The sequence below is a fragment of the Eumetopias jubatus genome, unplaced genomic scaffold (assembly GCF_037043125.1).
Source record: "Eumetopias jubatus isolate StellerSeaLion01/CBP00866 unplaced genomic scaffold, mEumJub1_p1.0 scaffold_15, whole genome shotgun sequence".
Taxonomy (NCBI): domain Eukaryota; kingdom Metazoa; phylum Chordata; class Mammalia; order Carnivora; family Otariidae; genus Eumetopias; species Eumetopias jubatus.
This window is the reverse complement of record NW_028274821.1, coordinates 67,632,856-67,659,834: the sequence shown is the minus strand read 5'-3', so window position 1 is coordinate 67,659,834 and position 26,979 is coordinate 67,632,856. Positions and strand designations below refer to the sequence as shown.

Sequence of the window (26,979 nt, the reverse complement as noted above, 5' to 3'; positions counted from 1 at the left end):
GACAGAAGTAGCGGGGTTAGGTTCATAAATCTCAGATGGGATGGGTGAGATCACTTGAAAGGTTTGGCTTTTTCCTCGAAAATAAGGAAAGGCTGTGTGAGTGTGTCACACTGTTTGAGTCTAGGAACACGCTTGGAGTTTGGTTCTATCTTCAGAGCATTCTTTTCATCTCTCCTGTAAGGCAGAGTTCCCTGAACATCATTTCTCTGTGTGCTTCAGCCAGAAGCCTGTGGTTATCAGTTGGTTTAAAACTGGGCCATTAATGTTAAGATGTTTTTCTCCACTCCCATTGTCCTTTTTTTTTTTAACTTATATGAAAATAAGATACTATTTCTCTGTAGGCTTGAAGCTTCAGGATTTCCTAGTGGACAATGAAACCTTCTCTGGATTCCTGACTTACAACCTTTCTCTGCCAAGGCTTACTGTGGACAGAATGCTGGGAGCCAATGTCAGTCTCCACAAGGTGAGCTACGATGTTCAGCTTCCTCGGTGGGGCTGATGGCAGTTACATTGTTTAAGAGTGCCTGGAAAGAAATGCATAAACCCCCATCTCGGTAATGGTGCTGAAGGAGGTTATTAGCTCAAGTTCAGCATTACCCATTTTTACTTCCCTGCTCAGGTTGGCATTGCCAAATCATCCAGAGAGTGGAATGTGCAACCTGGCATCGTGGGCCAGCTGGTTGAAATAAAATTGATTTCCTGCCTATCAACTGGCGTTTGTGGATAACTCCCCCCTAAAAGAGGGTGGGGGGGATGAATTTAAGATGAGTTAAACATTTTTTTTTAAAAATGTTCACAGTTCTGAGACCATAACCGGAGTTGAGGATTATTGAACAGAGCAGCTGTCTATAAAATCTAAGACAGATTTTATTTTTTAATTTTTTTTATTTTTAAAGATTTTTTATTTATTTGACAGAGAGAGACACAGTGAGAGAGGGAACACAAGCAGGGGGAGTGGGAGAGGGAGAAGCAGGCTCTCTGCGGAGCAGGGAGCCTGATGCGGGGCTCGATCCCAGGAGCCTGGGATCATGACCTGAGCCGAAGGCAGACGTTTAACGACTGAGCCACCCAGGCGCCCCTCTAAGACAGATTTTAAAACTTAATGCTTCCTTTAACGATGGATAAGAAAAATAAATAAGGAGAAAACCAGGAAGTAATATTAGTTGTTTATATAGAATTTTAATCTTAGATTCTTAGAAAACTTCCTTTGGCATAATTAGATCTCCTAGAGCTCCTGTGCAGTGAGCAGCGGACCTGGGTTGTATGGTTATCGATTTTCAGGGAAGCTTCCCAAGTTTATTCTTTGGCAGAAAGGGGCCCTGCTTCTTTACCCTGTCTCACATCTACACACTAGCTTATCTTTACAATAAGCAGAAGTAGTGGAAATGTTTATGCCCGAAAATAAGATCTTTGCTTTACATGATGTAGAATTTTTAAAATAGAAAAATGTGCTTACTGCTTGTCCTTATGAAACTAGGAAACTATGCCTTGTGTTTACCAGTTGTATGGTTGGGAGATGGGCCAAAGGCAGCAGGCTTATGAAAACAGTTGCATTTAGCACAATTTCCATTCCCCCCTGCCAATTTCATATTAGTTGCATCAGATCAGTTTAAAATAAGGGGCATCCTGAGTGTGGAGGTGGTCCTTGCATGGTATTAGGGTCTCTCTGTAACCAGTGCTCTCAAACCCAGATACCGAAGGTAGGCTGACAGCAAGGACTACTTGGAGAAAGGAGTAAGACGGAAGTGCACTTGAATGTCTGGTAGGTGAGGACTTCGTGAAAACCACGGCAGCCTGAATGCTCTGCAATGTTAGAAAGCTACATAGGCCTGGAGAGGCTTTCGGTCCATCACTCACGCTAGGTCATACTACGGGCAGGTCAAGCTGCACGGATTTAACTTGGGGGGGGTGGGTAATAATGGGTAATACAGAATCTGCATCATCCATTCGTTCCACAAATGTTTACTGTCAGTCATGTTTCAGCATTATCCCACAAAGTGAGCAAGAAAAGCAAGCGCCTCTTACTGAATTTGCTGTCTCATGGGTAATAAGGACCGTCTGTGAAGAAGTACAGTTTATTGAGGCCCAGGAAAGTAATTAAGTACACAAAATATGGCCAAGGAAAGGCTCTCTATGGGTTTGCTCTAATGAATGCGTAAGAATGACTTAGAACTGGCCTTCAATGAGGCCTTTTCATAAGAGGCTTGGCTTTCTGGTACTCTCCGTGGGGGCAAATAAAATGAAGAGTTCCAAATTCTGAAATTGCTTCAAAATAGTTTTCTGCATCCATGAAATATCTATACCTGTAAGTAAATAGTATGAATGCTTTTTTTTCCTAATTCAGCCCAACCCCAGTTTAACATAAGTTCCAAAATAATGAGAATGTTTTTCTCAAATAAAATAAAATAATAAAAATGGTTTCAGGAGTTTAGACTTTCAATTCCTATTTCCTGAATCATGTGTCCCACTTTTGAGAAAAAGCGTTGGACTCAGGATTTCCCTTCACAAGGACAAGAGTGTGGGAGATGATGAGTCAAAGACAACATTCAGACTTTAAGTTTCCGGTTAGACTGTGCCTTGTTATGTTCTGAAGGTTGGTAAAGAGATCTGATGCGTTGGACTATTGCGATGATGTCCATTCTTCAAAGCTGTACTGACCTAACTTCGCATCTTTGTAACCTGGTTTTGCTTGTCTCTCTTTGCATGAAATGCTTCCAGGTATTTTTGCAAGGCTACCAGTTACATTTGACCAATCTGTGCAGTGGATCCAAATTACAGGAGGTGATTCAACTTGGTGAACCAGAAGTTTCCACGCTTTGCAGCTTGCCAAGGGAGAAACTGGATGCTGCTGAGCAAGTCCTTCGTTCCAACATGGACATCCTGAAGCCGATCCTGGTGAGTAGGCTTGCCGTGTGGAGAAGCTTCAAGGACTCATGCTTTTGGAATGTGAACATTTTCCCTGGATAACGTAACTTTGCTTTTTGTAGAAACATAGGGCTGGCCAGGAGTTTGAGAGGTAATTTAGCTCAGTGGTATCCTGTTCTTTCAAACCTTTGGGCTTTTTCCCAAAGGGTAAAAGGGGGAAGAATGAGTTGGGTATAGCTCTGAGTATAATTCTAACATCCTCTGTGCTTGTTTCAGAGAAGACCTGTTTTTTATGTGTTTTTTTTAATATATTGTCCACATTTGAGATTATTAGAGTTCATTTGAAGGAGTTCCCCAGATTTAAAAAAAAAAAGTCTCACAATCATTTCTGGGAAGATGGATATCCATTCTTGAAAGCATCTCAGCAAGGAGACACTGTAAGCTGTCATGGTGGGAAAACCTTGGAACTGGATGGGAGCACACAATAATTAGATTAATCCATGACAAAATTTCATTTACAGAAAAAAAAATTGCAACAAAGTCTGATCAGCCTGGGAATCAATAGTTCAGAGAAGCGATCCCAGAGTATATATGTTCATTCTTAAAAAATGTGGATGAACTTGGTCATCAGAGGGTTGGGTATAGTTCCAGAATGGGTGTATTTCTTTGGATTTTCTGGGAGCTCTGGTGACATACCTCTCCAACCACATCATTTAGCATCTGGTGTTCTGGCCTCCTACTCACCAGATAGCACTCTGATTTGTTAGTAGGTTCTCTTAAAACCAGGGAAAAAGCCTTGGAAGAAGGATGTGCCTGGAAAGAGATATTCCTCATTATAATAAAAAGAAATCAGAATCCTCTGGGACTTTGTGTAGCATGAATTCTTTCTAGAGAGATCCATTATCCCAGGGGTACTAAGAAGGTCCAATTTCTGGACTCAGTGCCTGGATCACACCCTAGAAAGTGATCTTGGAAACATCTCCTATGGTCTATACACTAATGACCAAGAAGTTCCTGTATCCTACTTGACTCTATGATGGTGCAGGCTTCTGCCTGAGATGAAGGTAGTAGGAAAACTATGTGAGTTCTTGGGATTTTGGTTGATGGTGAACCAGTCAGTATAAAGGGCTTAGGCCTAATGCTTAAGATCTGTTTTTGTTTTATTATACTCAGTAAAAAAAAAAAAAATACTGAGTTGCTTGGTTCAGTGGTCTGTGATTCTATTGGTTAATATTTCTATAGTATAATTTCAAATAAGATATATATTTCTGAATTGGGATGATGTTTGCAGTTCCAGAAAACTGGTCCAAGTGGCTACCTAAGCTCATTGGTGTAGACATATGTAGCCTGTTGGCATTTTTTGGGTTGTGTGACATAGAGGGCCAAAGGTTATTAGAAATAGTAGACCATTTCCTTGTAGCTATTTCCTTTTAGCTATTTTGCTCTCTTTCACTACAAGACAGAAATGTTCACCCTTTCAGCTAGAATGATGCAAATTGTGGAAATATGGGTGCTTTTAGAAGACAGAATAATTTATGTTGGTGCCCATTCATTGTTTCATTTCTGTTTAATGATTAAACACTTACTGTGTGCACAACCCAGAAAATCCCTGCACTCACATAATGTCTGGATTTCACTCCAAGTAGAATGACAGTATAGCCTTCATGATCTGACAGTCGGCAGCTTAGGTTTCAACCTGATAATCATCCCTCCCTGGTTAGGAGGGTTAGCATGATGGGGTACATGGAAATGCACCACCATCAAAACTATCAGCTACATTGCGGTCCATCCTGTTGTGGTGGTCCCTTGTAGATCAGTTGGTTCATGGCTGGGTGTTAAAGTGGCTACCATATGCTTTTTGCACATTTCTTGGCCACAGAGAGCATCTCAGGTTCTGCTCCTGCCTATTTGCTGTTGCTGAGAGCTCTCTCTCCATAAAGTCAGAAAATGAGGCTCTTAAATTAGAATAGAGTGAGTGGTCAAAATTGTTCTATGTAAAGGTGATTTTGAAGGATACCTTTGGGATGAAATGACTTCCAAACATTTTGAAATGTGACTTTTATTTACCGAGTTAAACAGGCCCTTAATTGGAGCACTGGGATTGATATTTGATTTACATTAAGCAGCCTGTTATTCCTGCCATTTGGTTGACATTTCAACATTTTCAGTGGTAGATGAATGTGACATGTGACATCGTTGGCAATGGGCAGTTAATCACACTGAGAAACACGACAGCAGCAGCCAGATGTCAGGTGCAGCGTCGTGGGCAGAAAAACTGGGGTGTCAGTGTGTGTTTCTGTACCAGAGTGGATTTTCAGGAAAGACATGTTTTGAAAAATTTCTTCTTTTTTTTTTTTTTTTTTTTTGGTTAGCGTGGATGTTTCTCTGTTTTTCAGCCAAGAGTTATTCTCTGTCTCCTGATGACCCCTGGACAACAGCGTTTTGACAACACGGGGGGAGGTGTGGCAGAGGGGAAGGGCCGTGGGCTTGGGGTTAGCTGCGTCTGGGTTCAAACGTCCCGTCGGAAGTTTTACCAGCTGTGTGATCTTGGATAACTTGAGTGTGAGCCAGCCTCAGTTTCTTCTTCTTTTACATGCAGATAATATACTTCACCCTTTGTCATTATTGGTCATGCCTATGAAGAGCATGACACGGGACCTGGCATACATCAGGTGTTCAGTAAATAGAAATTAATCATTGATAGAAATATTTTCATGCTGAAAGCAATTGCTGGGAAGATAGAAATTCTCTTCTGCGTTAGGAATCAGTCATGCCAAGCAAAGTAGCCCTGAAGAATATTTCAGCGAAAAATTTTATTCTTTGCCTAGATGCTGTCAAGGCTTCTTACCCTGTAGATTCTTATTTATGTGTAGACCTCAATTATTTATACCTTGCGTGAAAATTAATACTGGATTTCAGAATGGTATTGCATCCTTAAAGTTCTCTGGGGTTAATAGTGGTTTCCATTCAGCATTCTCCTTTAAATTTAAAAACATATTCATTTATTGAACTATGTTTTTTTTCCCCCATCACCGGGCTGACCCATTCGGCCCCCCCCCGCCTCCCCCCCAAAACCCTCAGTTTGTCTCTCAGAGTCCATAGGCTCTCATGGTTCATCTCCGCCTCCAATTTCCCCACCTTCGTTTTTCCCTTCCTATTATCTTCTTCTTCTTCTTTTTTTTTTTTAAACATATAATGTATTGTTTCAGAGGTACAGTATGTTAAATTCATTATGGTTCTGGGCGCCTGGGTGGCTCGGTTGGGCGACTGCCTTCGGCTCAGGTCATGATCCTGGAGTCCCGCAATCGAGTCCCACATCGGGCTCCCTGCTCAGCGGGGAGTCTGCTTCTCCCTCTGACCCTCCTCCCTCTCGTGCTGTCTGTCTCTCATTCTCTCTCTCTCAAATAAATAAAATCTTTAAAAAAAATTCATTATGGTTCAGGTATGTTCTGGGAGCTGGACTCAACGGAGATCCTCACAAAAATAGCTTCTGAGGAGTGTGAGGATAGGTCGATACAGGAAATATTATCTCCAGGTTAAATGCATTTACGAAGGAAGACTTATGTTCATAGTATTTGTACTGTTGACATAACAGCCTCTAGGAGGGGATTGTGGCTATCTAGCAGTGACTCTTTTTCTCAGGGCTCAGCAAGGTGGATTTGGCTGTTACAGTTGGCTGGGCAGGTGAACTTTCCTTTGCCTTCCTTGCGGGTCCTTCTTGAAGCAGCGCCTACCTTTCTCAGATGGAGGAGAAGTCTTTATGGGGACCTCACTCTGCTGTCCTCCAGTAACCTCCGATCTGTTTTGGACTACGAGAAGGAGCTATAACAGGACTAGCAAATTCTGTCCAGAGGGGTATGTTTGCTTCTGTTGTCAAGGTCCTTGCTGATAGTGCTGGTTTCTTATTGCTGCTGTAACAAATAACCACACCCTTAGCAGCTTAGAACAACATGAATTGATTATTTCGTAATCCTGTAGGCCAGAAGTCTGGGCACAGTGTGGTTCCCCTAGGTCTACTCCTTAGAGTCTCACGAGACTGAAATCAGAGGCTTTACAGCGCTGTTTTCCTTTTTAGAGCCTCTGAGGATGCATCTGAGGATACATCTTCTTCTGAGCTCATTCAGGTTGTGAGGTGAACTCAGTTCCTTGCATTTGTAGGACTGATGTCCCTGTTTCCTACCCGGACGTCAGCTAGAGGCTGGTTTGCTCCTAGAGGCTGCCGGCATTAATTCTCATGTTTTTTTTTTTTTTAAATCAGAGAGTGAGCACAAGCAGGGGGAGTGGCAGGAAGCAGGATCCCTGCTGTGTAAGGAGCCCGATGTGGGACTCAATCCCAGGACCTTAGGATCATGACCTGAGCCCAAGGCAGCCGCTTAGCTGGCTGAGCCACCCAGGCGTCCCTTTAATTTTTTTTTTTTTTTTTAATGAGAGAGAGAGAGAGAGAGAGAGAGAAAGTCCTCATGATTTTCATGTGGCCCCTCTCCAGCCACACTGGGTCGAGACCCTCCCATGCTTTAAATTTCTCTGTCTTTTCCTCTGCCATATCTCTCTGCTTCTAGCCAGAGAAAGTTCTCTGCCTTTGTGGGCTCATGTGATTAGATTGGACTCATCTAGATAATCTAGGATCATTTCCCTATTTGAAGGTCTATAACTGTAATGATATCTGTGTAAAGTACATTTTACAGTGTGATCTAACATATTCAAGTGCCAGGGGCTAGGATGCGGACTGCTTTGGGGAAGGCACTCATCCTGCCACAAATGTCTTTTAACTGAAAAGTAGATTTCATTATGTCTTTGAAATGTTTCCTCAGTGCTCTTGGCTTTTTATTCGTCCCTCTTCGGCTCTGTACATTTTCTTGCCCATATTCTGAGAGTGACTCGAACACATAATAAACGCTACCCACTAGGGTTTTTAATGCGCAAATCGAAAACAGCAGTGACTTTTGGAAGTAGGGCATCTCTGAACAAGACGTGAGACATTCATCAACAAACTGACGAAGATTTACTGTATGTCTGCTTTGTGCCAGGTCCTGTTCTAAGGCTCCAGAGCTTCAGCCACGATCAGGGCAGACAAACACACATGGAGCTTTCACTCTAGTGGGCACTGGGAACCAGCTTCGGCACTGGGAACCAACTTCCAGGCTGAGATTGGGAATTTGAGGGATTCTTCACAGGTTCTGGGTCCGTGGACTGAGGGCTGTCCTTCCATCCCAGTTTCCCTGATGAGCCCCCAGCAGCTCCCTCACACCAGTCTTTGCCAGCATGAGACACTGTAAGCCTGGAAAGAATGTGGGGTTAGCTAGGCTTGGGTTCTAGTCTTGGCTCACTGTTGCCAAGTGATTCGAAAATGGCGTCTGATCCTTGAGGTGGGGCAAACGGTGTCTGATCCTTGAGTCAGGAAGGACAGGCATACGGACTTATCTTTTTAGGAACAACTTGGGGACTGCACAACCATGTGTTTAGATTGTCTTGACCTCTGATGATACCTTTACCCTAAAAGGGAAAGTTCTGTTTCTGTGGAACAAAGAACTCCGTTCACATGTCCTCTGAAGCATGCAGCATATTCTTGCAAAGGCAGAACTCAGTTCATGGGACAAAGGAAGTAAAGTGAGTGGTGCCCTGAGGTCCCCAGAAGACCAGTGATCTCACAGCTGGGCTCTGTGTAGATTGAAGGAACAGATAGAGAAGGAGGGAACAAAGTCGTCATTGTCTTGCACGCTCTTTGTTTAGCATCTTCTTGATCTTTAGACAAAGGCTTAGAATACAGAGGGGCTTGGCTCATTCCTTTCTGGGGCTACATACTTCAGCTTATCCCATGCAACCCTTAAAGCGTTTGTATGAATATTTTGTAGGAGAAAATAGTTGCTTTTCTCCTCCTGCCATAAAAGTCAGACATTTTTGGTAAATATCAGGTTTTGTTTGGTGTTGTTTGATTGTACTGCCCACCTGTTTACAGCATATGCTTTTATCAGGCAGTCCATTGCGATCCTTATCATTTGGTAAATGGTAGAATGACACACCTCAGGGATTTACTCTTAAGACTGTGTCTTTGGGGGCACGTGGGTGGCTCAATCGGTTAAGCGTCTGCCTTCAGCTCAAGTCCTGATCCTGGGGCCCTGGGATGGAGTCCTGCATGGGGCTCTCTGCTCAGCAGGGAGCCTGCTTCTCCCTCAGCCTGCTGATCCCGCTGCTTGTGCGCTCTCTCTCTCTCTGTCAAATAAATAAATTAAAAAATCTTAAAAAAAGACTAATTCCTATAGGAAAAGGGGCGCACACAACTGGAGATAAATTGGTGAATTAAACAGAGTGTTAATATGACTTACTCTACTCCATCTGTATAGACATTTCTGCAGACTCTTCCTTGAAAAGTGCTATTTCTTAAATTAAGGTTTAGGTTTGATTTTGGTCCTGAATTATGTGGTAGTAGATATATTAAACTGTGTTTAAAAAGAGAAAAAAAGTTGGGGCACTTGGGTGGTGCCGTCATGTTAATCCTCTGACTCTTGGCCAAGGTCATGATCTCAGGGGCTTGAGATTGAGCCCTGTATCGGGCTCCACACTCAGCGTGGAGTCTGCTCAGGGTTCTCACTCCTTCTCCCTCTGCCCCTGTCCCCTGAGCACTCTCTCTTTCTCAAATAAGTCAATAAATCTTTCTAAAAAAAAAAAACAAAGCATTTTTTAATTGCATTAAACACATAAAATTTAAACGTTAAATTTAAATTGTTGAATTGTTTTTAAAAGATTAGTACCTCCCTCCGACATGAGTTTTATAGTTCCCTACTTTAGTAAGAAATATTAAAATATTCCTCAAAGGAAAACTTCATTGTCATGTGAGTCATTGGGAAGAGGTAAGATGTCTTCTGGGTGGCAGTAGTCTTTGTACCTGGTATCTGGCTTATTTATTTTCCATTTGGGCTAAAACATAAAATCTTAGCCTTCAGTTGGATTTTCTGAATATGGGCAAAGTGAAGTAGAGACTTTTAGCCTATTTTGAGAGTAAGGGAAGTTTGAAATGTCCTAATGCACACCTTGTAACATGTATTCACGGGGGAAAATAAAATTGTGCATTATATTGAAAATCCTATTCAAATGTGTATGTGTCCACATTATTTAGTAGTAGAGTCCCTGAAAAATTTGGATGGGGATAAGATTTTTGTAAATTGAAAAGAGTTTTCAATTACATTTCATTTCACAGATGTTCTGTCTTCTATTTCTATTTGGCTGTGGCTTCTCAATGCATTAGTAATCTCTCCCAGTCTTTATTTTATAGTGATCGTGTATAAACAAACACTTAAATTAACTCATTCAGCAAATACTGAGCCCTGATCTGTGCCATGCACGGGTCTAGGGGGGCAGTGGCGAGCAACAGCTTTCTTTGTTTCCCTGCTGGTGGGCAATGGATGGGACAGACCAGAAAAAGGAGCAGAAGCATTCTCTGCTGGGTGTTGTGTAGGCCTAACCCACACTAACTAACCCAGTCTTTGAGGATCAGGAAAGAAGCATCTGTTAAGTTGGGACCTAAAGAATAAAGTTTAGTCAAGTAAAGAGCAGGGAGGAGAATGTTCCAGGACCTGGCTTGTGTATGGGGTACAGAGTGAGGAGAGAAACTGAAGGTGGTATTTAGGGGAACCGCACATGATGGAGTGGTTCAGAGTGGAGCAGATATATATGGGGAGTTAGACGGTAGAAAGAACAGTAAGACAGGACGCTGTGGAGGTGACCACAGGTTAGTAGAGGCAAACTTTCAGGAGCTGTGTTAGGCCCTTGGGCCTTATTCTTTAGAGCAAGGGCACCCACTGAAAGGCTCCAGAGGGTGAGTGACTCGATGAGGTGAATTTGAATGACCTTTGAAGCAGGACTCACACCAATTCATCTCTTGCCCTCCTGAGGTGTTTCTCTCTTGCTTTTGGTTTTTCTTCCACACACATTTACTGGGCGCCTAGTTATTCTGTACCAGGAACTATGTTGGATGCTGAGTTGAAATCAAACACCGGCTCAGAAATTAAAGTCAAATTGACTTGACTAGGTTACCGCCTTTTTAGTTTTCAATCTTTTACAATTTAGTTAAGCTAGTAGGATAGAAAGACTATAATGAAATCATCTGTTAGACCCCCCCCCAAAATGGGGCACAATGGCCTTTGTCATTCTAGGGCCAGTGCTCCAGAATGTCATACTCTTAGGCAGTGTTGCCATGTTGTGATTAACACACTTTGCAGAAATTGGCAGGAGCCTTTTGGGTAATATAATATGCATTTGTCTATCCTTCCTGTAATGTTATTACAGTATTTAGTTATCTAAAATTATTGCATCATAAATGAATTCTGGTTAGCTTAACGTAGGTCATGTAGTCCCTCACTAAAGGTTTTGTCTTCACTGCTTTGCCCTCTTTCTTCATACAAGAAAATCACTTGCCTCCTGTGGTCAACAGGGACCCATGTGAGTTCATAGCCAAGGGAATGTTTTTGTTTTGGAAAAATAATAGGAATTCCAAACTGTAGATTGTTTACTGGAACTCTTCGGAAATACTGGTTGGCAAGCTTGGCCTTCCTTTGTCAAGTATTAGCAGGAGACCACAGTTAATACTAGGTGCAGGCACGTGGTTCTCAGACCTCCTTTTATGGCCCAGTTTCAGGGCATGTTTCCTGGGGTTAATTTTATTCAGGGAACTTCCGCATCTTTCGGATCAGATCTGTAGTCAAGCCAACTTACACTCTTGACCCTTCTTCCACTTCTGCCCGCTTTGCTTCCTTTCCTCCTCTCTCCCTCTTTTATCTTTCATTTAGTTAAAAAGTATGAACTAGTGAAAACTTACGACAAGGCACAGGGACTAACATAAAGAACACCCTTGTCCCGTCATCCGTCGTTCACCTTGCTTGCTTCCGATTCTTTTTAAGAAGTAAAACATTACAGGTATTGTCAGTGCCATCCTGTGGCACTGTGTACATCCCCCTCTCTTTCCCTCAGAGACCGTCACGACCCTGGGGCTGCATGCTTTCTGCTTCATACCATATAGATGTATTTGCATTCTGTTAATAACAGTATACCCTATTGGTTTGTAGGTGTTCACATCGTATAAATGCGTATATTGATCTGCAACTTGTCTTTTTCAGTCCATATCATGTTGTTGAGATTTATCAGTATTAAACACGTGGCATCTGATTCATTTTAACTGCTACATGGTATTTCCTTTATATACTGAAATTTAAAAAAATCCGTTCTTCAGTCTCTGGCTTATTTTTTCACATTGTTTATGGTGTCTTTTGGTGCATCGTTTCTACTTTTAAAAAGCTCAAGTCATTTTTTCCACCTTGGTTTGGACTTTTTATATTTTAAGAAGGCCTCCCCTACCCCAAGTTCATAAAGACATCTTCTCCTATATATTTGCAACTTTCATTTTTTACTTTGAGCTCTGTAATCTGCCAAGAACCTAATTTTGTATAGTGGTGTGAGATGGAAAACTTTCTAATTTTTCTTACATGAACAACTAGTCCCAGCAACAGTAATTGAATAGCCCATCTTTTCCCCATGAATTTGTTTTTTTTTCTTTTCCTTTTTTTTCCCCCCATGAATTTGTAATATTTAGTTTGCAGATTCTCCTCAGTCTCTTCTCTATATTTTATAACATCCAAGCACAGAAAAGTAAAATGAAGTCTTGAGCAAAATATCTGGATACCCTGAGCTTTAAACAATGCTGAAGGTGAATTGTTTTTTGTTTTTTTTTTTTAACCCTGTCATGTCAGCCCACACCTGTGTGTAACTCCAACACATCTTTGAAAATGAAAGTTTATTTGTATTGACAATAGGTTGCAAATACTTATGTTCATGAATACTGAGCACTTAATCTCATACAACAGTTAGTGTAAAAAGGGATCCTAAAAAGGACCTTGATTGTCCTACCTATTACTTATGGATGGCTTTAGCCAATGTTCCTCTTAGAGACCAAAACCTGAGTTAGAAGCAAACCAGAGCTCAGACTATTGACAATAACTATATGATGTGGTATTGCATTTGTGTCTGAATATGTGAAAGTCTGATATCCACGGTAAATATGATGAAGTCCTTATATTTATGTCTGTGGTCAGCTGTGGTGTTCATGGGTTAAACAGTCATGCAGTGCGTGTGTGGAGCTTTGCTGAATTGTGTAGCTTTTAAAACAAGAAGAATAAGCCTGCCTCAAAGGTTAAGACATTTAAGTTGAAAAACCTGAAGGGAAAATCAGTACCTATGAAAGTTTAAATTCATTCAGATGAGGAAGGCATCATCTGAGAACAGTATGAACTGCTGATTGATTAGTACCCTTCAGGGGAGAGGTGACTGCAAATGGTGACAACAGGCCAAGTCTCTGAAACCAGCTAAGACTTGGCCTTCGGCACTTGGTGGCTGTGAACTCAGTTGGTGGGCCGTTCTGGCCGCACATGCATTGTGCACCACCTCCGATCCCAGTCGAGCCGGGTGAACGGCTTGGCCTATCTTCAGTGCTTCACCATCCAAAGCAGACAGCGTTGTGTTGACCAGAATGCACAACCAGCCACCTTCGTGCAAAGCAGGCTGTGAAAAAGAGGCATGAACGTTGTCCAAGGGGCTGTGGCTTAGTGGTTCTCAAACTTCTCTGTGCAAAAAAAAACCCCCGAGGCTTCTTGGCTCACATGCCTCGCTTCTGAATCAGTAGGTCTCCGAGGGCTGGGAGGCTGCACGCTTAACAAACACGGCAGCTGGTGCTGGTGCAAGAGCTTTGAGACCACACTGTAGCCACGGAAGCTGCTCCTTTACACGCGTCTGCCATGGTTTTGGTTGTTGTCAAGGGCAATTGGTGCCATTTAAATTTAATATTTCCTCTTTGTAGATTCACTTCTTTTGCTTAATAAACTTAGAAAAGAAATTCTCTCTCTACTGTAAACGTAAAAAATCAATATCATTATAAAGAGATTGCATATGCATTAAGGTGAGTGTGTGTGTGCATACACACATGTGTATGTATGTAGGCATAGATGTACACACATACCTAAACGTGGTGATGATTTTTCCTTTCAGTCTTTCGATTTAAATGTCAACCTTGGGACAAGTTTATATATGTGCATGTGTGATACAAATTACATCTGTAGTTATATTTCATCCACCGATCATTACTTACCATAAGTATATATTTCATCTGCTTAATATTTTTTGTTTCACAGTTTTGCAAACAGGGAAAGGTGGGCCTTAGGGAGGAAAGGTGCATTCATTTCAAGCCTTCAGGAATTAGGTCTTAGTCTTGCACCGAAGAGGGTTTCTAATGTTAGAAATAGCACACTGGGAGTGGCTGATGGGCTTTGAGATGACAACTCTAGCTCTCTGCTCAGTGGAGGGAGGCCGCCTCGACAGGAGAAACAGTTCTTCGAGAGCTAGCCAAGAAACGGAAGGGAGGATGGATGTTTTTTCAAGAACTAGAAAGCCCTTCAGTTTTGGTAGTAAACTTTCGGTGAAGGGAAGAGGAAGGCAGGGGTGACATTGCTGAGAACTGTGAAGGCTCACTGTGTGACAGGTGCTGTGTGAGATGCTCTGCACACATCCTCTCATTCAGCGTTCTTGACACCGCCAGCCCATGTGCACGCCACGAACGCTGATGCATTGAGCCATTTGCCCAGGGGTCTGTAGCCACCCCGGGTCCCCATAATCAGAGAAGAGGGGACAGAGTGACAACAATCATCAGAATCTTATTTCCATTAAGACTTTATTAAAAAAAATGGATTAACTACTAAAGTTTAAACTGTGGAAAAGGACATTCAGTTAATTTGGCGTTCTTTTGTTTTGCTGCACAATTCTGAGTGTGCGTCATCTTGTGAGCCTGATGGAAGCATAGAAACACTTTACCTCCCATGCCTTCCAATGAAGACCTCTCAGTTTGTTAGTTTTCTTCTTGTAGGTTCTGTAGAGTCAACTCTTAATGTGCTAACCTTTAGTGATGATGTAAACCTGTAGTAAGAAAGTGAAAAACCAAAAATCTCCCTCTTGTTTCTGCTCGTGATTACTTAATGGAATCATCGTTAACAATCTGTGAGTTGCATCACCGAGACCTACTTGAGTATAGTGGTTAAGGGTAATCAGAGGCCCATCTGAAGACGGGGAGTGTGGGAAAGGTGGACCCTGGGGAGTAAGCCGCTCTAGGAGAGCTCATAAGTCAGGCTGGACAGATTCTTTCATAGACCCTTTAGACAGATTGTATCAGGAATGTACATTCAGGATTTGGCTTGGATATTATGATCATTATGATACTAACTTTTAATCTGTATTTGGAGTTCTTTTTATTTTATTTTTTATTTATTTTTTTTAAAGTAAGCTCCACACCTAGTGTGGAGCCCAACAGGGGACTTGAACTCATGACCTTGAGATCAAGACCTGAGCTGAGATCAAGGGTGGGCCCCTTAACTTACTGAGCCACCCAGGTGCCCCTGGAGTCCTACCTATTTATCTATCAATCTCGATCTCTCTTTTTTTATTTATTAAGATTTTATTTATTAGAGATATGACAGAGATACCGAGAGAGAGCATGAGTGGAAAGGAGAGAGAAGCAGGATCCCCAGTGGGCAGGGAGTCCGGTGCAGGTGGGGCTTGATCCCAGGACCCTGAGATCGTGACCTGAGTCAAAGGTAGCCACTTAACCAACTGAGCCACCCAGGTGCCCTCCTCCCCTGGAGTTCTTTTTAAAGAAAAATCTCCCCAGCTGCTAGTTCTGAGATAATGATGAGCTCTGTCCACTTCCAGCTGTTTTCCACATAGTCTGTGTTATGATTTCATAACATTTCTTGATACAAGACAAATAGCAAAATAGCTCAGGCTTGGGGCGCCTGGGTGGCTCCGTCATTTAAGTATCCAACTCTTAATTTCAGCTAATGTCATGATCTCTGGGTCGTGGGATCAAGCCCCGCATCAGGTTCCACGCTCAGCACGGAGTCTGCTTGAGTTTTGCTCCCTCTGTTCCTCCCCTTGCTCGTGCTCTCTCTCTAAAATACATAAATATATCTTAAAAAAAATAGCCCAGCCTTCTCTAGATTAAAGAGGTATCTGATATATTAAATAAAATGATGCCCATAGAAGCGCCAAGGAAATACGGGTTTTCCCAGAAACTGTTTTTTTCTATTTAACAAATAAAAATGATGAAACTAACCCTGTATCTTTTTCTTTTTGGAAGCCTGAAAACTCAGAACCCAAATTTGAGGCTCCTCAGCTCTTGTAATTCTGGCTTCAGGGTCCATGCATCATTGTTATTTTTCTTTTCTAGGGCAGGCTTTCTGCCCTAACTTATCTTTTCCTTGGGCCCAATTAATTATTTTTTTTTATATTTGCTGTGAAACTAGGTAGCATATAACAGCAATTAAATATACACACGAGTAAATATAAAGATCTGACTAAAAATAGATACAAAAATAAGCATTCTGTATTAAGTTTCCAGTGTGAGTGCTGGCTTGAGCAGAATGAGCGAGAATTTCTCCTTTCCATGCTTTTGGCAGCTTTAAACTTTACATAGTCTTCCTTTCTTGTGAGCCATTACAAACTTGTTTTTCAGGGTCATTCCTCTGTTGCCCATCTTGCAGACAGAGTTGGGAATTTGTCATCAGAGTTGCATTGGAGACACACACACACCCCCCACCCCCACAGCATGAGATGGTTTTATCTGTTGCATATCAAATAATTTTAAATATATATTTCTACACTATTTAAAAGCATTCGTTAGAGGATTAGTAATTCTTATCTAAAACAACCTGCAGACTGGCAGTTAGAATAATTTTAGTGTCTTATTTTGGTTAGGAGTGGGTTTCTTGTCTTTTAAACACAAGATTGTGAACAGTTTTAATTGTTTATTTTCAGTAAAGATTTCAGGTTTACAGTTGAGCTTAGAAACGAAGTATTTTTTTCTCATTCCAGAGGGAACTAAACTCTACATCTCCCTTCCTGAATAAGGAACTGGTTAAAGCTACAGAAACTTTGCTGGATAGTCTCGGGACTTTGGCCCAAGAGGTAAGTTGTGTCTTTCAGCACCCAGGAGGCAGACCATCCACTCTGACTTTTTCTCTACCCCGAGTGTGGCTTAGGGGGTCCTTTTGATTTGAATGTTACGTGACGCATAAAATCAATTTTAGAAGCATCCGTGAACTTAAAAATCATCTGATCTGAGCTCCTTCCTTTAGAGATGAAGAAACCAAGATGCAGAGATGTCTCAGAGCTAATTAGTTGTGGCTGAAGTCCCGGTACCTAATCGAGAACTTTCTCCCAGTGTTACCCTCTGACCCCAGCAAGGCTGGTCTTTTTTTTTTTTTTTTTTTTTAAGATTTTATTCATTTATTTGAGAGAGAGAGAGAGCACATGAGATGGGGGAGGGTCAGAGGGAGAAGCAGACTCCCTGCTGAGCAGGGAGCCCGATGCGGGACTCGATTCCGGGACTCCAGGATCATGACCTGAGCCGAAGGCAGTTGCTTAACCAACTGAGCCACCCAGGCGCCCCCGCAAGGCCGGTCTTTTTACCAGAACGTTTGTTTGCTAACTAAAGAGGATGGCGTATAGCCCCAATTCAGACCTTCCCCTGTAAACACCTGGCCTCTGACATTCGCCTTTGGGAATGCCATTTCTTGATGGACATTAAGTCGTGTTTGCCTTTTGGGTCTGCATGTTGACAAATGTATCAGAATAACTTTATATGCACAAGATCAGGGGGGCCTGTGGGTGCTGGCAAAAGCAGTTAACCTTTTCTCTGCCTGGCGGCCGGCGTGTGACATACATAACACCCAACCTTGTTGCAGGTTAGACTTGGAGAAGAGGAGCTGTTTGGAGCCCAGTGTATAAGGAGCTGAGCCAGGGGGCGGCCGTCAGAAATAGTCAGGCCTAAATGTCCAGGACAGTGGATAGGAATAATATTCTCAGCCTTGGTCCTGCCTTTTTTGAATCATTTCTCTAAATCATTTTTTGGTATTTGCTTTATTTTTCTCAAATACCAAAATTCAGTTTTCCGAGAATAAAAGTATTGTACGTCCATGATGGGAAGTGCAGAGCATTTGGAAAACACGGAGATTAAGCCCTGTTGACAGTTTGGCGTATTGCATTTAGTTCAGTTTTCTTTTTTCTTTGAATTCTGCTCATGGGTGTCTGACTAAAGAGGCGTGTGTTTTGGGTCCTTTTCGGGAGAAGTCCTTTCCAGCCTGCCATTTGTTATTCTGCTTGTGAATGCTGGTGACCTTTAGGTAGGTGCAGAAGCTGGGTCACCTGGGGCTCTTCCAGAAAGAAAAACAGAAACTGACCTGCAAGTCCATAGCCGTTGCTCGAGGGTCCTGTTAGTGGGCACCGGCGTACCCTGTCCTCTCCCAGCTTTCCTCCTAGCCTTAGAGCAAGCAGAGCGGAGACTGTGACGTGGGAGGGTGTCTCTAAATTTAGGGTCTGGGTACAGTGTTTTCTCTTACATCACTGGTCTGCCTTTTGTCCAGGGTAAGACAAATAATTGAAAGCATGTGATGTTCCCATTGCTGATGAGGCAGAAAGTCTCCACTGAGCCATGTATCATTTTTCTTGGCAGCTGCTGCTCTGTGCCCTGCTTGCTCCCTGGGCCAGGGCAAGCAAGGGCCACCCAGTGCTCTGGTGGAACACCTTCAAGTAACCATGACCATGAGTTACTTATTGTCAAACTTGCTATTTTCCTGAGACAGATGGGGAGAAGATAAATAAATGCACATGTGTATCTGTTCAGTGTTTGAAAGAAAGTTGGATGTTTTGACCAAAGCATCACCCTTGAAAGGAAAAGGGAGCTAACAGTTTCTGAGGCCCTCCCCCGATTCATGCAGTTTCACCCCATTTCTCTGTATTGTTCACATGACAAATGTGAGTGGGTCTTATTCTGCCCATTTTACAGATGGCACGGAGGCTCAGAAGAGTGGGACTCACAGTCATCTAGGTAGTTAGTTGGCAAAAACTAGGATTTGAACCCAGGACTGTTGGACTACAAACCCCATGTTCTTGCTGCCAGAGCCTACTTTTTGTGTGATGAACTCTGGTGGAAACTAGACTAGACTAGAAAGGATACTCTTCAAAGAAGGAAATGCGAATTAACAGGGCCTGGCAGTTGGGTAGAAGTGGGGACTTTAGGAACCAGATGAGTGAAAGCTGCGTGAGCTCCACCTCTGGCTGACAGGGAAGGTGTGCCTGATGAGACAGGGAAGGCAGGACGGGGAGCCCATCTCTCCAGCCCCTACCAGGTCCCTGACATTGCTAGATGGTGGGGTCTCAGAAGCGAGCACACTAGCTTTCCTGTTCTCGTGGGGCTTGCATGGTGGGAGATAGAAATAAACAGGTCAGCATATAATGTGCTGAAGAAAAATAAAGCAGGGTAAGAAGGATAGAGGGTGCGAGGTATTGTTTCAACGGGGTGATGAGAGGAGTCCTCTCTGACGAGGTGACAGTTGAGCCTGAAGAAATGACCATATATTGTCCACTCCAAGCAGGAACAGATACAAAGACACCGATGTAGGGTATGATGAAGGAAGGTATTTAAAGACCCGGGAAGGAGGATGGTGTGGCCAGAACAGAGGGAGCAAGGGAGAGGGTGCTGGGAGCTGAGGTCGGAGAGGGAGGTGAGCACCGTGCAGGCCTGGTAAGGCTGGATTTAAGCCGAGCAAGATGGGAAGCCAGTGGGGGGTTGGAGCACAGGGTATATGATGTGACCTAGAGTATGAGACTGTTTACAGTTTGGCTGTTAAATTGGGAAGAGACTAAGGTTGGGGCACGGGAAGAAGGGGGCCATTGCAGTGTCTTGAGAAAGTAGTCAGCCAGCCATTCAGTTGCTCCACAGATGATTATCAAACACCGTCTTCCGTGGGCTGGAGGACAAATGGCCACCCTTCCCTGTGAGTGGGAGTGCTTCACACTGAGCTGAGGTGTAGAAAAATGAGTAGGAGTTCACCCCAAGACAGGTGCTGGGAAGAGCCAACAGTTTGGAATAACTCCATCATTCTGGTGCCTCTGTCCAAAGATACACTGGTTTTATGTGGGAAGAAGTTTGTTCTTTCGGTTGGGGGCTGGTGGTAGTGAGGCAGCCTGTGGAAAGAGAAGTGAGTGGCTCTCACTTACTGTCATTAAAACATCTCCAGTGCTGCTTACCCACCAACAGAAGGAAAGGTGGTCTGGCTACCTCTGCCCTCCCTGTTCAGATACCTCATCCAGGTGATGAAAAGATAAAGTAAGGAAAAGCTAGCCACCCAATTCTGTTCTTGTACCATATGTCAGATGCTCCCTCTGAGGGAGAAATGTTTGTGACCTCTGACCTACCCCTGGAGTGCCTGGTTTCCCCCTGGAGGCAGAAGGCAAAGTCAGGATCTACAGTATCAAGGAGCATGTGACCCAAAAGAACCAGAAGGCTGAGATGGAAAACTGGGCACACGGTTTCAGAATCTAGGGCTTCTACAGGGCGTGGGCAGGGCCCCTGGGTCTCTCCCCTCTGCCCTCCATGGCTCAGTCTTTCGGGTGGTGAGAACATGCAGTGACATTTCAAGGAATGTAGAGATTTATTACTGATTTATTGTGAAATGTGTAGAAATGCAAAGTGCTTGATAAGTAATGATAAGAACAGTTGGGCCAAGAATTCTACGAGGTGCTGGAGCACATTAATCTATGAGACGAAGCGCTGGTTGGGTGTAAGTCACAGACACGGCCCGTAGCTGCTGGGACGTGGGACTCATCCTGTGCAGGGCTTTCTCTTCTATTCCATGTGATTTACTCTGCCCCATGCTCTGTTGAGCTTCATCGTCTTGGCGAGAAGTTGGGCCCTCAGACAAGTGACTGTTGTAAGGCTGGCAGCGAATGAGACACGTCACTGGGATGCAGCCCTGGGTCTCACACGTTAACGCTTCTTGTATTGTCGAACACCTCACTGAGACCAGGATGGGCACTTCACACACGCTCCTTTCCCTCCCAGGGGCAGAGGCGTCCTCAGTTCCCAAGGGGAAGTTTAAGGTGTTTTAGAAATAAGGACGTGCTCTAGGGTGTGAGCAGTTCCTGACGGCTGTGTATGAACACAGTGGCTGTTCAGAGAAAGCCTTCTCTTCCATCAACCAGAAGATAATCCAAATGAAATAAAGCCCATCACCGGGGGCTCCACTGACTTCTGGTTTGTGCTTCTCAATCTTTAATTTGCATAGGGATCACTTGGGTGTCTTGTGAAAATGCAGATTTGAATTGTGGTTGGATAGATCTGTGCCTTGCCCATAACTCCCCTGCTGGTCCCAGGACCACCAACGGAGTAGCGGTGTTCTGGCAATCCCATTGCAAGGCTCAGAGAACAGGACACAGTCTGTTCTGGGGTGTGGCTCTGGAGAGGGCAAGAAAATAAGCTGCTGCTTTCTCTCTTTCCCCCACCCTCGTGACACCCTCTTTTCCTCCTTCCCTCCCTTTTTCCTCCCGATCCTGGGCACCAGCTGTTCAGCATGAACAGCTGGAGCGACATGCGGCAGGAGGTCATGTTCCTGACCAATGTGAACAGCTCCAGCTCGTCCACCCAGATATACCAAGCTGTGTCCCGCATCGTCTGTGGCCATCCCGAGGGCGGGGGCCTGAAGATCAAGTCCCTCAACTGGTACGAGGACAACAACTACAAAGCTCTCTTTGGCGGCAACGGCACGGATGAAGATGCTGACAGCTTTTATGACAATTCTACAAGTGAGTGTCTCCGTAGACAGAGGCCCCGGGCGGCCGGCCGGCCTCAGCCCCCCTTAGTGCTAGCCTGGGTCCCGTGTCCCCCCTCCCTCATGTTTACCCCTGTCCCCACATTTTATAGGCTCAGCAAGGTTAAGTGACTTGATCAGAGCCACACCGTAGCGAATCCACAAGAGCCGGGGTTAAGCCCGGATCTGCCTGGCCCCGTGCTTTTTTTTCCCCCGTAAACCATATGGCCTCTGAGACAGCTGTTAATGTGGTGTGTGTACCATCAGACTCAGGCATTTGATCTGCTGTTTGTTTTTGGTGCTTAGCTGCAAGGTGGTGTTAAAGAACCTTGTAACTCCATATCTGCTTCTCACACTTGGGCAGTTTCGTGGGGATGTGTGTTCTGTGTCTGGTGGCAGCAAGGGCCAATGTTACAGTTTTAGACAATGGCATCCTTTTCCTTGAAAACATGATGAAAATGAGCCTTTCTTCATTTCCAACCGCAGGTGTCTCTTTCAGACACCAAGTGAGGTAGCTTTTTATGCATTACTGTAACACAAGAACCTTTTATTCTTTTCGGGAGTAAAGCACTCCAGACGTAGCAGGTTGCTTTGCAAGCCTGAAGGGGATGGCATTAGAGGCAGTTTTCTGAAATGCTCTCCGCTCCACTTCCTCACTTGCAAGCCAACCCAGGGGAACCTTCACTTGCAAAGCAGATATAACTATGAGCAAATTTTTTTTTTAATATATCCTCTCTGCAGCATATAGAGGATGCTTGCCATCTAAAAAACCCAAAATGAATTTTTTTTAAAAAAATTCAGGAATCCTTCTGGATAGCCAAACCTCATTGTCTGTCATAACTTTGGATTTTTCCTTTAGGAATTTTTATTACATATATTGCATATACTTGTGATGAGACCTGTTAAAGGGAAATGTTTTATTTTAGCCCGAAAACTAAAATCTAAATTCAGCTCTCTGTTCTCAATGAAAACAAATTGGCAAGCTGACATGAGACTATGAATCTAGAGTTATGCAGGTATGTGCACAGTAAAAACATTTTTCTAGATCCTCTCGGTTGTGAGTTATCCCTCATCAGTGTTATAATAAGCTCCGATTACTTGCCAAGCATTGTTGTAGGGGCTGTATAGATAACATCTGTTAATCCTCACCACATCTCTGCCAAGTACAGAGTAACTTTATTTTTACAGAGGAGCAAACTGAGGCTCACACAAGTGAAGTTATTTGTTACGTAGCTATTAATAAGTGGTGGAACGGATTTGAACCCAGGACTGTTTGGCTAGCTCCAAAGCCCTTGTTAGTTCCTACAAGTATATGACCGTGCATATGAATATCTGCCTTTTGTCTTCTTCATAGCTCCTTATTGCAATGATCTGATGAAGAATTTGGAGTCCAGTCCTCTTTCCCGCATCATATGGAAAGCTCTCAAGCCTCTGCTTGTTGGGAAGATCCTGTATACACCTGACACTCCAGCCACAAGACAGGTTATGGCCGAGGTAAGCTGCACAGGCCTAGAAATCCCTCTCCAGAATCCTCCTAGAGTTATGGGCAAAAAAGTGAAGGTGGCTTTAAATGGATTATATCGATTATGCTCATGGCTCTTTGGGGTTTCCAAAGAGGGAGAACCGCAAGTGTAGCCCAGGCCAGAGCTGACTGTGGAGGGCCAGCTCTCCAGCCTTGGGTATTTGAATCATAGCTGCAGGCACTTCTTAGGGATGGGGAAAGACTGGAAACAGCGATGGAGCATCTCGTCAGGGGGCAGCTGAATGTCTCATGGCCCTGTCTCTCTCCTTTTTTCCTGCTGCCTTTGGGCCCGCAACTGACTCCAGGTGAATAAGACCTTTCAGGAACTGGCCGTGTTTCATGATGTGCAAGGCATGTGGGAAGAGCTCAGCCCCAAGATCTGGACCTTCATGGAGAGTAACCCGGAAATGGACCTTGTTCGGGTGAGCGTCCCTCGGATTACTGTGTGCCTGCTTGATGCTAGAGAGGGGAGCTTCTGGTCACTTTCCCAGAGGTGACTGAGATGGGAATTTTTACATTTAACCAGGATAGATGTAGTAAGCACAGCTCCAGCTGCCGGGGATGGTGCACAGATAATGCTTTCATGCACACCTGCATCCATGTGTCTGGTGGTCAAAAGTCCGTTTTCCAAGAAACTTAGTGAGGGTTGGTGTTGGTGATTGTAGGCCCCTGCCTATTGTCATTTCTGGTCCTGAAGCCAACCATGCATCTTATTTAGCCTTCCTGTATCTTGGTAGGTCTCGACACAGATGTGGGGGCAAAGGCCTGGCTCCTGGCTCCCGAGGCAGCCACCATTAAGGTGTGGAGGGGAATTGCCCTGAGTGCTTCTGAGCCACTTGAAAGGGATAAGTGCTCTAGAGACAATTGGGATTCAAAAGCGGAGGAGTCTGAGCAAGAACAGAATGTTTCCTCTGTATGAGCCTGAGTGCCATTTAATCACATCATCCCTGCTTTGGGCTGAGTCAGAGAATCATTAGACTATTTCCTATCTCCATGGTGAGGGAGGCCTCTTTCTTTTGTTTCTGCTGCCATTAAGAAGCAGGAATGGATTTTACCAGGTTTCTTGTCTTGACACCTCATTGATCAGAGAGGGCAGCTGGGTTTTAGAGGCGGTGCCTGCTTGGAAGGTGCTCTCCCAGGCTTAGGATTCCCCCTTGATGCCCTGGGGGTGGGGGTGGGGTGAGAAGTGCGATACCCAGGGGGCCTTCCAGTGATGGGAAAGCTGGAGTCACCTTTTTGCTCTAGTCCTGTTCCGTATGCAGAATTCTTAAATTGGGGCCTTTAAAAACGAAGAGACTTGGATGAGAAAGACATGAACAATAATTTGCATGGATATATGGAATAATTCCTGACTAGTAATAACAACTCATGCCCTTCAAGTATGGCTCTCTTGGGCTCCGGTATCTCCTCTAGAAGGGATTCACGTGACCCAGCCGTGCACTGCGCCGTAGACGTAAGGTGTGGTCTTGGGCCTCTTCTTCCTGGTCCTGTTCTTGGAATCTGATTTTTACTTGTTCGATGTCTTCTCCTTCTGTGTCTCAGAAGATTGTGAGGGGTCCTGTTGAAGAGACTCCACGTGTTTTGGTCTGTAGGCAGATAGATGTTTCCCCTACTCTACTGATCAATTGATTTAAAAAAAAGATTTAAGATTTTTATTTATTTATTTTTTAAGTAATCTCTGTACCCAGCGTGGGGCTTGAACTCACAACCCCAAGATCAAGTCACATGCTCCGCCAACTGAGTCAACCAGGTGTCCCTTATTTTAAAATTTTTAATTGAAGTATAGTTGACATATAATATTAGCTGCTTCCCCTACTCTTAAGTGGAGAGTTTGGCTTGGATGCTCCAGCAGCTCCTAGCTCCCGGTGTTTAGAGGACAAAGCTCTTATAAACATGGCCATGGCATTCGTTAGTAATTCTGCTGGCAGAACCCAGGATGTGCAATAGGAAATGTAGGAACTGTGGCTGGGGAGGAAGGCATGGCACATAGTTTGGAGGGCCTTGTGTGTGAAACCAAGAACTTTTACTTTAAGCTCTGGGGGACCATGAACAAGTTTTAAGCAACGAGAGATCCAGATACATTAATCTGATACGTCAGGTGGATTGAAGTACGGAAAGATGGAAGACAGAGACCAGAGTGGAGACTAGCCAAGTGGGGGGCCAAGGCTTCCGCAGGTGGTGAAGCCTGGTGGCTGCTTGATTGTGGAGGGGGAAAGATTTCTAGCAGGAGGATGGTGGGGTTGTCCAGTAGGCCAATGGGTACTGAGGCCCAGAGGGCAGGGAGGTGTGGTTCAGCTGGAGACACTGACTCAGGGCTCCTCGGTCTGTGGGTGGAAGTTGAAGGGGCCTCCTCAGCTGCTCTCTTTTCTCTCTGAAGTAGTGTTCCTCTAAGTCCACAAGCTCGGGCTGCTCAGTCCTCTACCCCCTACAGCCTCGTGTCTGGTGTGTGAGGTGATGCCTGAGGCTTCTGCTTCTTTGGGTGTAGCTCTTGTGTTCCTTTCTTTTTTCAGCTTTATTAAAGTATAATTGACAAAGAATTGTATATACTTAAGCTGTACAACATGTTTTGATATACCTTGTGAAATGATCAACACAATCAAGCTAATCAATATATCTCTCACCTCACAAAGTAGCCTCATAGCAAAGTTCAAGTATACAGCATTACTTTTTTAAGATTTACTTATTAGAGAGAGCATGTGAGCAGGGATGGGGCAGAGGGGGAGGGAGAGGGGTAAGCAGACTCCATCCACACTGAGTGCTGAGCCTGACACCGGGCTCGATCCCAGGACCTGGAGACCATGACCCCAGCCGAATACCAACTTCGGACGCTCAACCGACGAGCCACCCAGGCGCCCCGGCAGCACAGCGTTGTTAACGACGGGCACTGTGCTGCGCGTTAGATCTCCGGAACTTAGCTCACGTTGCGTAACTGAAACTCCGCACCCTTTGACCTCCCCGTTTCCCTCACTCCCAGCCGCTGGCAACCACCATTCTGCTTTGTGGTAGCTCTTATCTTTCTGCTGTTTCCAGCTGTGTCTACGTGCACTGCGCCACCCCCCAGATTGGGAGGCACTTCTCTGTTGCGTCACGAAGCCCACTGACACTACACTGTTCTCCTTTCTGAGCTGCTCTTTTTCTCCTTTATCGCAAGACCCTGCTTTCTCCCTGCTTTCACTCCTGAGGGTGATCTTAGGTGTCTTAATCCCCTCAAGTACCCTGGAATGGCCGTATGATCAGTGGTCTCACTGGACACATCTTTCTGGTCTTGCCGCCTTCCTGAACCATATTGCTCAAAGCCACACGGGGCGGAGCAGGCCTCACCCCAAATGCCATGTGTCTTCATTTAGCTCTTACTTGTTCCAAAGAAAGCCATGTCGGAATTGCTAACCCATACCCCTGTGAACTTTTATGAGGTAAAAATTTGTATCTGTTAAAGAAAATACTTAACGTGTCTTACTGATGATAGTATAAATTGTTACTCCCTTTAGGAAAGCAATTTGGGATGAAAATTGCAGGAGCCATAAAGAAAAGGGCTATCCTCTGAATCTCCATGCTGTACACCGTCAGGGATGTACCTTACAGAAATAATTTTAAAGACAGAAGTCACTGTATGAGAGGAAATGTTATTACTATAATAATTGCTATTGTGAGAAATTAGAAATAAGCTAAATTCTTAGCAGTATGGGAATAGTTAATGAAATTATAGTATATATACTCTATAAAACCATTATGATCCCATTAAAATAATAAATATGAAGCCACATGGGGGAAAAACTTAAATTGTTACTGGAAATAAGACGGATTTAAAAAATTAGCAGTGTTTGCCTCCTTAGAGATTCCATTTCAGTAGAACCAGAATTTCATCTCTCCCCTTGAAGCTGTGACAGGTGTTACACCTGCTTCTCCTTTTCCATG

The 26,979-nt window shown here is 44.0% G+C and overlaps 1 protein-coding gene across 3 annotated transcripts in view; it reads left to right on the top strand.

The window, feature by feature from the left end:
- ABCA1 (ATP binding cassette subfamily A member 1) overlaps positions 1 to 26,979 on the top strand; it is a 126,217-nt gene that overhangs the window by 50,195 nt on the left and 49,043 nt on the right. For 2 of the 3 annotated variants that reach the window (XM_028108727.2, XM_028108728.2), the window contains exons 6-11: positions 342 to 463; positions 2,719 to 2,895; positions 16,768 to 16,860; positions 21,297 to 21,537; positions 22,897 to 23,036; positions 23,370 to 23,486. In XM_028108727.2, coding sequence (XP_027964528.1) covers positions 342 to 463; positions 2,719 to 2,895; positions 16,768 to 16,860; positions 21,297 to 21,537; positions 22,897 to 23,036; positions 23,370 to 23,486 — 890 coding nt within the window. The remainder of the gene's footprint in view (positions 1 to 341; positions 464 to 2,718; positions 2,896 to 16,767; positions 16,861 to 21,296; positions 21,538 to 22,896; positions 23,037 to 23,369; positions 23,487 to 26,979) is intronic. The other variant, XM_088018728.1, reaches the window with a different exon arrangement.